Source organism: Microcaecilia unicolor, chromosome 3 (genome assembly GCF_901765095.1).
Source record: "Microcaecilia unicolor chromosome 3, aMicUni1.1, whole genome shotgun sequence".
Classification (NCBI taxonomy): Eukaryota; Metazoa; Chordata; class Amphibia; order Gymnophiona; family Siphonopidae; genus Microcaecilia; species Microcaecilia unicolor.
Window position 1 is genome coordinate 1,860,540 of NC_044033.1, and position 13,321 is coordinate 1,873,860.

The 13,321-nt window shown below is 51.6% G+C and overlaps 1 protein-coding gene across 2 annotated transcripts in view; it reads left to right on the top strand.

Moving 5' to 3' along the window:
- Positions 1-13,321, top strand: part of PTK7 (protein tyrosine kinase 7 (inactive)) — a 370,128-nt gene that overhangs the window by 43,731 nt on the left and 313,076 nt on the right. For both annotated transcript variants that reach the window (XM_030195698.1, XM_030195699.1), the window contains exon 3: positions 8,587-8,689. In XM_030195698.1, the coding sequence (XP_030051558.1) occupies positions 8,587-8,689 (103 nt within the window). The remainder of the gene's footprint in view (positions 1-8,586; positions 8,690-13,321) is intronic.

The window sequence follows — 13,321 nt, forward strand, 5'->3', positions numbered from 1 at the left end:
GCTTCGCAGACCAGAGCGTCCCAGCAGATCACAGCTCGGCAGACGTTGAGACTTCTGGGTCATATGGCCTCCACAGTTCATGTGACTCCCATGGCTCGTCTTCACATGAGATCTGCTCAATGGACCTTAGCTTCCCAGTGGTTCCAAGCCACCGGGAATCTAGAAGATGTCATCCGCCTCTCCACCAGCTGCCGCACTTCACTGCTCTGGTGGACCATTCGGACCAATTTGACACTGGGACGTCCATTTCAAATTCCACAGCCCACGAAAGTGCTGACGACGGATGCCTCTCGCCTGGGGTGGGGAGCTCATGTAGATGGGCTGCACACCCAGGGTATGTGGTCCCTCCAGGAAAAGGATCTGCAGATCAACCTCCTGGAGCTCCGAGCGATCTGGAACGCACTGAAGGCTTTCAGAGATCGGCTGTCCTACCAAATTATCCAAATTCGGACAGACAATCAGGTTGCAATGTTTTACGTCAACAAGCAGGGGGGCACCGGATCTCGCCCCCTGTGTCAGGAAGCCGTCGGGATGTGGCGCTGGGCATGTCAGCACAGCATGCTTCTCCAAGCCACATACCTGGCAGGCGTAAACAACAGTCTGGCCGACAGACTGAGCAGAGTCATGCAACCGCACGAGTGGTCGCTCCATTCCAGAGTGGTACGCAAGATCTTCCGAGAGTGGGGCACCCCCTCGGTGGATCTTTTCGCCTCTCAGACCAACCACAAGCTGCCTCTGTTCTGTTCCAGACTTCAGACACACGGCAGGCTAGCGTCAGATGCCTTTCTCCTTCATTGGGGGACCGGCCTCCTGTATGCTTATCCTCCCATACCTTTGGTGGGGAAGACCTTACTGAAGCTCAAGCAAGACCGCGGCACCATGATTCTGATAGCGCCCTTTTGGCCCCGTCAGATCTGGTTCCCTCTTCTTCTGGAGTTGTCCTCCGAAGAACCGTGGAGATTGGAGTGTTTTCCGACTCTCATTTCGCAGAACGACGGAGCGTTGCTGCACCCCAACCTTCAATCCCTGGCTCTCACGGCCTGGATGTTGAGGGCGTAGACTTCGCTGCGTTGGGTCTGTCTGAGGGTGTCTCCCGGGTCTTGCTTGCCTCTAGGAAGGATTCCACTAAGAAGAGTTACTTTTTCAAGTGGAGGAGGTTTGTCGTTTGGTGTGAGAGCAAGGCCCTAGAACCTCGTTCTTGCCCTGCATAGAACCTGCTTGAATACCTTCTACACTTATCAGAGTCTGGCCTCAAGACCAACTCAGTAAGGAATCACCTCAGTGCGATTAGTGCTTACCATTATCGTGTGGAAGGTAAAGCCATCTCTGGAGAGCCTTTGGTCGTTCGATTCATGAGAGGCTTGCTTTTGTCAAAGCCCCCTATCAAGCCTCCTACAGTGTCATGGGATCTCAACGTCGTCCTCACCCAGCTGATGAAACCTCCTTTTGAGCCACTGAATACCTGCCATCTGAAGTACTTGACCTGGAAGGTCATTTTCTTGGTGGCAGTTACTTCAGCTCGTAGGGTCAGTGAGCTTCAAGCCCTAGTAGCTCATGCTCCATATACCAAATTTCATCACAACAGAGTAGTGCTCCGCACCCACCCAAAGTTCCTGCCGAAGGTGGTGTCGGAGTTCCATCTTAACCAGTCAATTGTCTTGCCAACATTCTTCCCCAGGCCGCATACCCGCCCTGCTGAACGTCAGTTGCACACATTGGACTGCAAGAGAGCATTGGCCTTCTACTTGGAGCGGACACAGCCCCACAGACAGTCCGCCCAATTGTTTGTTTCTTTCGACCCTAACAGGCTAGGGGTCGCTGTCGGGAAACGCACCATCTCCAATTGGCTAGCAGATTGCATTTCCTTCACTTACGCCCAGGCTGGGCTGACTCTTGAGGGTCATGTCACGGCTCATAGTGTTAGAGCCATGGCAGCGTCAGTGGCCCACTTGAAGTCAGCCACTATTGAAGAGATTTGCAAGGCTGCGACGTGGTCATCTGTCCACACATTCACATCACATTACTGCCTCCAGCAGGATACCCGACGCGACAGTCGGTTCGGGCAGTCGGTGCTGCAGAATCTGTTTGGGGTGTAAATCCAACTCCACCCTCCAGGACCCGAATTTATTCTGGTCAGGCTGCACTCTCAGTTAGTTGTTCTTCGTAGGTCAATTTCTGTTGTAAACTCGCCGTTGCGAGGTTCAATTGACCTGGGTTCTTGTTTTGAGTGAGCCTGAGAGCTAGGGATACCCCAGTCGTGAGAACAAGCAGCCTGCTTGTCCTCGGAGAAAGGGTATGATACATACCTGTAGCAGTTGTTCTCCGAGGACAGCAGGCTGATTGTTCTCACCTACCCTCCCTCCTCCCCTTTGGAGTTGTGTGTTTCATCTTTTGCTAGTTATTCAACTGGCGGGAGCGGTCGCGCACGGGCGGGAAGACGGCCGCGCATGCGCGGTGGGCGTGCCCTGCGTGCCGACCGTCCCGCGAAGCTTTTTTCCGGTTGGTGGGGGCTGCCGCGGACGTCACCCAGTCGTGAGAACAATCAGCCTGCTGTCCTCGGAGAACAACTGCTACAGGTATGTATCATACCCTATTTCAGCAGGTGGTGGACGGCTTTTTCTCCAGCTCCTGGGCCCAAGGCCTCTGAGGGTGCTCCTTGGCCGGTGGCCAGTTTGAGCCGGAGGTGACGGACTGGTGGTGTCCCCTTTGGCAGCATACACAGTTGCTGGGTCCCTGCTGCACCTCAAATTCCCTCTGAACAGGCTTTTGCTGTTCCTTTCCTTCCCTGTTTGTTTCTGCCTCCTCACTTAAAAAAAAAAAAAAAAAAAGAGAAAACCATAGAATTTATTTAAAAGAGAAACACAGAAGCAGAGGGAAGTGTGTGTTTGCTGAGAGCAGGTTTGTGTTACTGCTGTCCGAGTCCTGTTTTCTGTTGCCTGCTTGTCTGAGCCTCCTTCGAAGTGGAATCTGAGAGTTTTTTTTTTTTTCTTCGGCTCAGCTTTCAGTTCCTGCGCTTTCCTGGTCCGGGTTAAGTCCTGCTAGGTTCCTGTTTGGGGACGGGCGATGGCAGCCAGGTGGTAAAATGCTGTTCCCGACGTGGGAAACGGCGTTCAGTGGCGGGCCTTTGCAGCACGGGTTGCGCTGATTTGGCAGGACTCGACGGAGCGGTGCTTTCCCACCCAGAGCCTGGCGATTCTCGCTCCATTTTGCGATGGGTTGCAGAGCTCCGGTAGTGGTTTTGGGCAAAGCTTTTTCTTTGCTGGTAGGGGAGTCGGGGGGGGGGGGGGGGGGGGGGGCGTCAGGCACTGTGGGCGGTGGTGCAGGTGCTATGGCTGTGACTTCCTCCATTGCGGGGGAGGGGTTTTCGCCAGAGTTTATTTTGCTACTCCATCAGGCGTTTTTGTTGAAAAGGGCCTTGCCGCCCCCCTCACGCAGCTGCGACAGCTTCGGCCTTTGATCCTCTCTGGGGGTAACCAAGAGATTTTGGGTTTTCCCCCAGAGGATTTCTCCTCCCTTAGAATGCCTAGGCTTTCTTTGGGGTCTAAGGAGGGGTCCTGCATACGGTTGCCTGCAGCTTCCTTCGTGGTGGCTGTCTCGGAGCAGACGGGGGTAGAGGACATGGAGGACGGTGTCCTCACTGACCAATCGGAGGACTCTTCTGCCGTGAGGATTTTCCATAAGGGGGAGTTGTCCTCCTTTATCTCTCAGGTGCTGAAAGCCCTGAATATAGAGGACCCTGAGGTTGCGGCTTCTCAGGCGGTCAACACCAAGATGGCTAGTACCAGATGATCTTCTAAGGCCTTTCCGGTACATGAAGCTATTGAACAGTTGATTTCGGCCCAGTGGTCGGATCCAGATAGGGGACTGAAAGTAGCCAGGGCTATGGCCAGGCTGTATCCGGTTTCAACGGACCGTTTAGAGCAGTTTGCTCTACCTATGGTGGATGCCCTGGTGACGGCGGTCACTAAGAAGACTACTCTACCAGTGGAAGGTGGTGTGGCACTTAGGAATATGCAAGACAGACGACTAGAGGCCTCTTTAAAAACGTGCCTTTGAGGTGGCTGCTTTGACACTTCAAGCTTCTGCTTGTAGTTCTTATGCGGCTAGAGCTTGTCTCAGTTAGGCTACATTCTGTGATGGATTCGATTTCGGAGTCTGATATGCCGAGAATGCCTCAGATGTTGCTGATGGATATTGGGCTGACATACTTGATGGATGCCTTGTATGATTTAGTCCGTGCTTCCGCCAAACTCATGGCCTTGACCGTTTCCTCTTGGCATCTTCTGTGGCTCTGTCATTGGGCTGCAGATATGGCCTCTAAGCAACGGCTCATTAAATTGCCTTTCTGAGGGAAATTGCTTTTTGGGGAAGACCTAGAAAAGATTGTTAAAGATTTGGGGGATTCCAAATCTCAGCGCCTTCTGGAGGATAGACCCAAGTCTACTTCCAGGCAGGGAGCCTCAAGGTCATGTTTCAGAGAGACGCAACGGTATCGCCTGGTGCGGTCCAACGCAGCCTTTCATCGGCCTCGTTTTGGGCAGCGTTCTTACTTTCGCAACGAGAAGCGTCCGGCTGGACCCCCCTCTCATCAGGGGGCTCCTTCTTGGGCCTCCCAATGAATGGGGCACAGGTCCACTCGGGAGGAGAGCAGATAGGTGGTCGGCTTTCCCTTTTTCTTCCAGAGTGGGCCAGAATTACTTCGGACTAGTGGGTCCTCGATGTGCAAGAAGGTTACAAGCTAGAATTCTTCTCTCCTGTCACAGACATTTTTCTGAAGTCCCGCTGTGTATCGCGGGCCAAGAGGACAGCGATTCTGCAGTGTTTGCGAGACCTGCTAAAGATAGGGGCTATCGTGCCTGTTCCTCCTCTCGAAAGGCGCACAGGTCGGTGCTCCATCTACTTTGTGGTTCCAAAGAAGGGAGGGGCTTTTCGTCCTATTCTCAATCTCAGAAAAGTAAACCAGTTTTTGCAGGTTCGTCACTTCCGTATGGAGACATTAAAGGCAGTTATTGCTGCTGTTCAACCAGGCGAGTTTTTGATGGCTCTTGATTTGAGGGAAGCTTACCTGCACATTCCCATTTGGCAGCCCCATCAGAGATTTCTCAGATTTGCGGTGCTAGGTCAGCACTTCCAGTTTCGGGCCCTTCCTTTCAGAATGGCCACTGCCCCATGCACTTTTTCCAAGGTCGTGGTGGTGGCGTTCCTGCGGAAGGAGGGGATTCGAGTGCATCCATATCTTGAAGACTGGCTGATTCGGGCGACGACAGCAGAGGAGAGTCGAGTGGTCACCGACCGAGTGATTGCGGTGTTGCAATTTTTAGGTTGGGTGGTCAATATGGACAAGAGTCATCTGGTTCCTACTCAGAGTCTGGAGTATCTTGGAGTGCAATTCGATATGAAGCGGGGGAAGATGTTTCTCCCCGAGGGGTGAAGGATCAAAATGCTTTCTCAGGTACGGACCTTATTGAGTCGTCTTGCTCCCCGAGTGTGGGACTATGTTCAGCTTCTTGGTTCCATGACGGCGACCTTGGAGGTCAATGCAGCCTCTTCAGAATTTCCTTTTGAGCAGATGGTCGCCGACGTCGCTGGATTATCAACGATGCCTTCGTTGGTCGAGCTGGGCCAGGGACAGTCTCTCGTGCTGGCTCTGGTCATCCAATTTGCAGAAGGGTGTTTCTCTGGCGTCTCCCAATTGGGTGGTAGTCGTGCCGGTGCCAGTTTTGCGGGTTGGGAAGCCCATTGTCTTCATTGAGTAGCCCAGGGATCGTGGACCCCTCTCGAAGCGACTTGGCCAATAAATCGTCTGGAGTTGCGAGCAGTCATGAATGCGCTGCGGAGTTTTCAGGATCTTCTGCAGGGGTAGGCAGTTCGTGTATTCTCGGACAACACCACGACGGTGGCCTACATCAATCGGCAGGGGGGCACTCGCAGTCTTCCCTTGGCAGTGGGAAGCGTCTCATCTTCTAATAAGGGTGGAAGCGCATGTTCAGAGTCTGTCGGCAGTGCACATTGCGGGTCAAGGCAATGTTCAAGCTGGACTCTTTTGGATGCAGCAGAATGGACGCTGTCGGACTCGCCGGACTGTTTTGGACGCAGCAGAATGGACGCTGTTGGACTCGGCTTTTTGGCTGATCTGTCAACGTTGGGGAAGACCAGTAATGGATCTAATGGCCATGGCTTGCAATGCCAAAGTTCCCCAGTTCTTCAGCCGCAAACGGCAGCCAGGATCCGCAGGATTGAACGCTATTCTCCAGCCATGGCCGGAACAACAGCTACTGTATGTTTTTCCTCCGTGGCTTCTGATAGGGAGAGTTCTTTGCCGCATAGGGCAGCATCGGGGGCCAGTCGTTCTAGTGGCCCCAGACTGGCCCCAACGGCCGTGGTATGCGGATCTCGTTCGAGCACTCTCAGAGCCACCATTGCGACTTGCGGTGACTCCCAATCTGCTGCATCAAGGGCCAGTTCAGGCCTGGCTATTGAGAGGCGGCAGCTGAGGAAGAAGGGATTTTCAGGACCAGTCATTGCCACTCTTTTGGCACGAAAGCAGTCTACTTCAGCAGCGTACGCGTGAGTGTGGAAAGCTTTCTCGGCGTGGTGTGCTTTGCGTGCTGAATCGCCTTTTCGGGTGGACATTCCGGTTATTTTGGAGTTCCTTCAGCATGGTCTTCAAAAGGGATTGGCATATAATTCCCTTCGAATGCAGGTGGCTGTGCTAGCTTGTTTTAGGGGCAAACTGGACGGTTCCTCTTTAGCAGCTCATTCTGATGTGGTCCGTTTCCTACGTGGGGCTCTTCGGCTTCAGCCTCCTCTGCGGCAGCCATGCCCGGTGTGGCATTTGAATGTGGTACTGGGAGCCCTCCAGGCCCCACCGTTTGAGCTGTTGAATAAGGTTTCTGAGAAGGATCTAACACTTAAGACAGTGTTTTTGGTGGCCATTGCTTCGGCTAGGAGGATTTCTGAAATTCAGGCTTTGTCTTCCAGAGATCCTTTTTTGCAGTTTTCTGAAGCAGGGATGTCGATCCGGACGGTGCCGTTGTTTCTACCTAAAGGGGTTTCGGCTTTCCATGTCAATCAGGCGGTTTATCTTCCGTCTTTTTGAAAAGAGGATTATCCGGGGGAGTTTGCCTCGCTACGTTTCCTGGACGTGCGGAGAGCCTTATTTCGGTACTTGCAGATCTCTAACGAGTTTCGACGCTCGGATCATCTCTTTGTGCTCTTGTGGGATCGAAAAGAGGTGAGGCGGCTTCTAAGGCTTCCATTTTTCGCTGGATTAGGGAAGCCATTGGAGCGGCGTATTTGCTACAAGGGTGGGCATCTCCAGTGGCCCTGAAGGCACATTCTGCTCGGGCATAGGCGGCTTCTTGGGTGGAGGCGTCAGCCTTATCTCTGGAAGAGATTTGTTGGGCAGCTACTTGGGTATCCCGTCATACTTTTGCGAAGCATTACAGGCTAGAAGTTTCTGCTCGGGAGGATGCGAGTTTTGGGGTGGGAGTGTGGGCGTGGGGAGCGTCGGCTTCCCACCCTACTTAAGGAATGCTTTGGTACATCCCACTAGTTCCTGGATTCATCTGCTGCAAGTGACAAGGAAGGTAAAATTATGTCTTATCTGATAATTTTCTTTCATTTAACGCAGCAGATGAATCCAGGATCCCTCCCTAGTTCAGCCGACGGTTTTTTTCATTTTCCGTGCAGTGTGGCTATTTTTTCCTCCTGGGTTCTCTTTTGCAGAGTTCAGACAGATATGGGAACACGGAAAGGATTCTGATTTGTGGATTAAGTTGCAGTTATTTCGAAGTTCTTATTTGATTCTCTGTTTTTCATGGAGTGGAGTGGCGGCCTAGTGGTTAGGGTGGTGGACTCTAGTCCTGGGGAACTGAGGAACTGAGTTCGATTCCCACTTCAGGCACAGCTCCTTGTGACTCTGGGCAAGTCACTTAATCCTCCATTGCCCCAGGTACAAATAAGTACCTGTATATGTAAGCCGCATTGAGCCTGCCATGAGTGGGAAAGCGCGGGGTACAAATGTAACTAAAATAAAATAAATTATGAGGATGGTTTCTGGTTGTTATTGGTTTCATATTTTTGGCCTTGGCAAATGCTTACGAATGACATACTAACTGAGGAAGGAGCTGGCCAACTGGCATCACTGCCTTTAGGTTGTTTATCTCTATCTCCACCTGCTGGTAGGCGGACTTAACCCACTAATTCCTGGATTCATCTGCTGCATTAAAGGAAAGAAAATTATCAGGTAAGACATAATTTTACCTTCCTCCCTCACGCACACAAACAGGTTGTGAAGAATTTCATGAGCTGTGCTCTGCATTGTTTCCCCACTTGTTAATATCGCCACCTCCCATCTCATCCCTTGGTTAGTGTTGCCTGCAGTCAGTGTCATGCTGTTTGCTTCTCACGTTTTCCTTCTCAGGAGAGGCAGCATGCAGTCACTTGCTCTGTGACATACACTCTGCTTTCCCATTCCCTGTTTCTTATTTGGGCAAGGATTGAGCAGTACTGTTCTCCTTTGATGCTTCTCGGAGTCGGTTTAAGAAAAGAGGATTTAATTTTTTCTCATCTTGATTTTTACAGGGATTGAAAGTGGTAGTGTTGTCCTGAAGAATCCTGCTACTATTACGGAAATCCAGAGTGGTGCAGCTGTTACTCTGCGCTGCCACATTGATGGCCATCCACGGTAAGCAGACTCTGCTAGTTTAAAGGATTTTCTTTGTCTAAATTCAGTTGTTTCATTGTTTTATTTCTCCTCTTTAGTGTTCTTTTTAAAATGTTTTTACCATGCTATGCTGTGTAGTTCTTTTATACTGCTACATTCCAATTAGATTCTAAGTGGATCACATCAATATAGATCCTGCATAATAGGAGAATTACAATACTTGTCATCTTTAATATTGGAAAAAAGTAAAAGGGTAAAAGTCTTTAGAGCCTTTTGGAAGGTGAGATATGTCTAAATTGGTTGAATACTCAATACTCCTTGGTACAGATATGAAGACTCTAGAAAAGATTTACACTGTACCTTCCTTACAGATAATTTAATTTTAAAGAACATTCTTTATGTGCTGAACTGAAAAATGATGGAAAATCCAAATAATGAACTAAACTGGCATTATCACTATATAAAGATTTAAAAATCAAACAAGCCAGTTTAAATTTTATCCTAACATCAATAGAAAGCCAGTGAAATTTTTGCAACAGTGGGGTAACCATCTCAAATCTATCTAGCCCAAAAATCAGACTTACTGCTGTATTCTTTAAAAATTGCAGCCTGCTAATCATAAGAATATTGTGCTATACTGAAGGTCCATCAAGCCCAGTATCTTATTTCCAACAGTGGCCAATCCAGGTTACAAGTATCTGGCAAGATCCCAAAACATGAACTTTTATTGGCAACAGACGAGGAGGGGTAAGAACTGTACTTGACTTGACCAAGTTTCATCTGACTTGGGGATGCCTCAGGGGCTATAAATACCAGTAAGGTATAAAGAATGAACTTGCACGGGACCCGACAACAACTGCCACCGGGCACCTTTCCGTCTCAGCTGCCTCCAGTTTTCGAACGCTGGTATTTAGAGCCCCTGAGGCAGCCCCGAGGAAGTTACATGGGAGTACTTTTAAAACAATTAGGAGGAAATACTTTTTCATTCAACGAATAGTTAAGCTCTGGAACTCTTTGTTGGAGGATGTGGTAACAGCAGTTAGCGTATCTAGGTTTTAAAAAGGTTTGGACAGATTCCTAGAGGAAAAGTCCATAGTCCGCTGTTGAGACAGACATGGGAAGCAACTGCTTGCCCTGGGATTTGTAGTATGGAATGTTGCTACTCTGAGATTCTGCATAGAATCTTGACACTCTTTAGGATTCAGGAATGTTGCTATTCTTTGGGGTTGTACGTGGAATGTTGCTACTCTTTGAGATTCTGCATGGAATCTTGTCACTCTAGGATTCCAGAATCGTGCTATTCTTTAGTATTCTATGTGGAATGTTGCCATGATTTGAGTTTCTGCCAGGTACTTGTGTCCTGGCTTGGCCACTGTTTGGAACACAGGATACTGGGCTAGATGGACCATTGGTCTGACCCAGTATGGCTACTCTTATGAGGAGAGGGAAGACAGGAAGGAGATGCACATGGATAGAGGGGAGGGAAGAGAGGAGAAATGCTGGACATGGAGTGGAGGGCAGGGAAGACAGAGGAAGTAAATGCACATGGATGGATGGAGGGGAGGGGAGTGAGAAGAAATGTTGGTTCCATATCATCATGCTGATCAATCCATAGACTGGTGGGTTGTGTCCATCTACCAGCAGGTGGAGATAGAGAGCAATCCTTTTGCCTCCCTATATGTGGTCATGTGCTGCCGGAAACTCCTCAGTATGTTCTCTATCTCAGCAGGTGGTGGTCACACACAGCAGCAGCTCTGGCTAGGTCTCCAAGCCTAATTTTTAGGTTTTGTTGAGTACCTGGGGTTGAGGGCTCTTCTTGAGCAAGTGCAAACCTGGTGGTGCCATGTCCCTCCTTTTCTCCCCCCTCCCGCTGGCTCCGTTAAAAAAAAAAAAAAAAAAATGGACGTCCTTAAAGGCGTTTATTTCGACGTTTATTGAAAACGTTTATTGCAGCTACTCACTGGGACACCAGGTCGTTACAGCTCGGAGCGAGAAGCAGGTAATTTTTACCTTTTTATAGCGGGCAGGGGGTTCTCTGATCGATCTCCACGTGGCCTATGGCGTCGGAGGGCGAGGGTGCGAAGAATCGCTCCCCGGACCGCGTGTGCGCTTCTAGCAGGGATGCGGGGGTCTTAAAGTCTGATTCGCCCTTGTTGGGTGTCAGTTCGGAGGCCGGTCAGTGTCCCGGGTCTTCCTCCGGTGCGGCGGTTTTTCCCCGCCATAAACGCCCATCCCCCGCTGCTCGCCTCCGCCATCTTGGCCGGCCACTCTGCTCGGACGGCTTCTTCTTGGGCCGCCCTTGAGCTGGAAGACGTTAATGCCATGGCCGCCCTTGATTTGGGCGACGGCAAAAAAGCGGCTAAAGTTAAGCGCCGTTCTTCCCACGCGGCTCCTTCGCGTAGTGTCGCGCCGGACGCCATCTTGGATGCGCAGCATGTTTCTCCCCCGCTCTTGCGAGCGCCGGTTGAGGGTGCATCTAGGGCTGTGGCCCAGGCTGCTGAAGTGCACAGTCTGGGGGGTTTCTCCCCCGAGTTTATTTTGCTGCTGCATCAGGCCTTCCTTATGCAAAACGCTGCCCCTTCTCCCTTGTCCGATAAAGGGGTTGAGGCCCCCGGAAGTAAACGCCCTCGGGTGGATTCCCAGGCCTTAGAGGACTCTGTTTCCTCTGATGTAGATGAGGGCAGCGTATCTGAGTTCTCTCAACGGTCCTTTGGGGATTCCTTGGAGGAGACGGATTCCCGCTCGGATGGAGCGGATGACCCCTCTGCAGCGCGGATCTTTCGCTCAGAGGATTTGCCCAACCTGTTAGTTCAGGCCATGAGCATTTTGAAGATTTCCTCTCCAGAGGACGTCTCTCCCTCAGCCCCTGTTGGCTCCGCCATTATGCTGGGGACGAAGCTCCCGCCTAGAACCTTCCACGTGCATGATGCCATGCACACCTTAATTTCGGCTCAATGGGATGTCCCGGAAGCGAGCCTCAAAGTGGCTAGGGCTATGTCCCGCCTCTATCCTTTGCCTGAAAGTGAACGGGAGGCCTTTCTTTGGCCTACCGTGGATTCTTTAATCACTGCGGTGACTAAGAAAACGGCGTTGCCGGTGGAAGGTGGCACGGCCCTAAAAGACGCCCAAGACAGAAGACTGGAGGCGGCCTTAAGCTCGTCCTTCGAGGCGGCTGCCTTAAGTTTGCAGGCCTCAGTTTGCGGCTCCTATGAGGCCAGGGCGTGCCTCACGATTGTGCAGCGGGCTTCCCCCTCGGATCCTTCCTTGAGGGCTGATTGGCCGGCCCTGGAATCGGGCTTGGCTTATTTGGCAGACTTACTGTATGATGTCTTGAGAGCCTCAGCTAAAGGTATGGCTCAGACAGTCTCTGCGCGGCGGTGGCTTTGGCTGAAACATTGGTCTGTGGACCACGCCTTTAAGTCCCGCCTGGCTTAGTTGCCTTTTAAAGGCAAGCTGCTCTTTGGGGTCGAGCTGGACAAAATTGTGACCGATCTCGGCACGTCTAAGGGCAAGAGGTTACCAGAGGTCAGGGCTCGGGCCAGTGCTCGCCCCGGTATATCCAGAGGACGGTTTCAGGAAGCCCGTCGGTACCGCCCGGGCAAGTCGGGCTCCTCTGCCCCCTCTTCCTTCAAGAGGAACTTCTCCCCCAAGCAGCATTCCTTTCTCAGAGACCGCCGTCCCGGAGGTGCGCCCTCCGGTCCTCCCCCAGGGTCTCGTATCCAATGACGGGGTCCATGGCCCAGTGCAAATTGGAGGACGCCTGTCCTCGTTTCTGGGCGAGTGGACCAGGGTAACTTCAGACGCTTGGGTGCTGGAAGTCATCAGAGACGGCTACAAGCTAGAGTTCTGCCGACCCTTAAGAGACGGGTTTGTACTCTCTCCCTGCAAGTCTCCGGTCAAAGCTGTGGCAGTGCAGCAGACATTGGACAATCTGATCCGCCTGGGTGCGGTCGTTCCGGTGCCAGAAAATCAGCTTGGCAAGGGGCGTTACTCCATTTACTTTGTGGTACCAAAGAAAGGAGGTTCTGTACGGCCTATCCTCGACCTCAAAGGGGTCAATCGGGCCTTGAAAGTTCGGCACTTTCCCATGGAGACTCTCCGCTCTGTTATAGCGGCAGTGAAGGCAGGGGAGTTCCTGGCATCCTTGGACATCAAGGAAGCGTACTTGCATATTCCCATCTGGCCTCCTCATCAACGCTTTCTGTGTTTTGCAGTCCTGGGCCGACACTTCCAGTTCAGAGCCCTCCCGTTCGGGTTGGCTACTGCTCCGCGGACCTTCTCCAAAGTAATGGTGGTCATCGCGGCCTTCCTGCGAAAGGAAGGAGTACAAGTCCATCCTTATCTGGACGACTGGTTGATCCGAGCCCACTCTTATGCAGAGTGCGGCAAAGCTGTGGACCGGGTGATTGCTCTTTTGAGCTCCCTGGGGTGGATCATCAACTGGGAGAAAAGCCAGCTGCGCCCGACTCAGTCCCTGGAGTATGTGGGAGTTCGATTCGACACCCAAGTGGGCAGAGTGTTCCTGCCGGACAATCGGATTGTCAAACTTCAGGCTCAGGTGGACCAGTTCCTAGTAGCCTCTACGCTTCGGGCTTGGGACTATGTGCAGCTGTTGGGCTCTTTGACGGCCACGATGGAAGTAGTGGCCTGGGC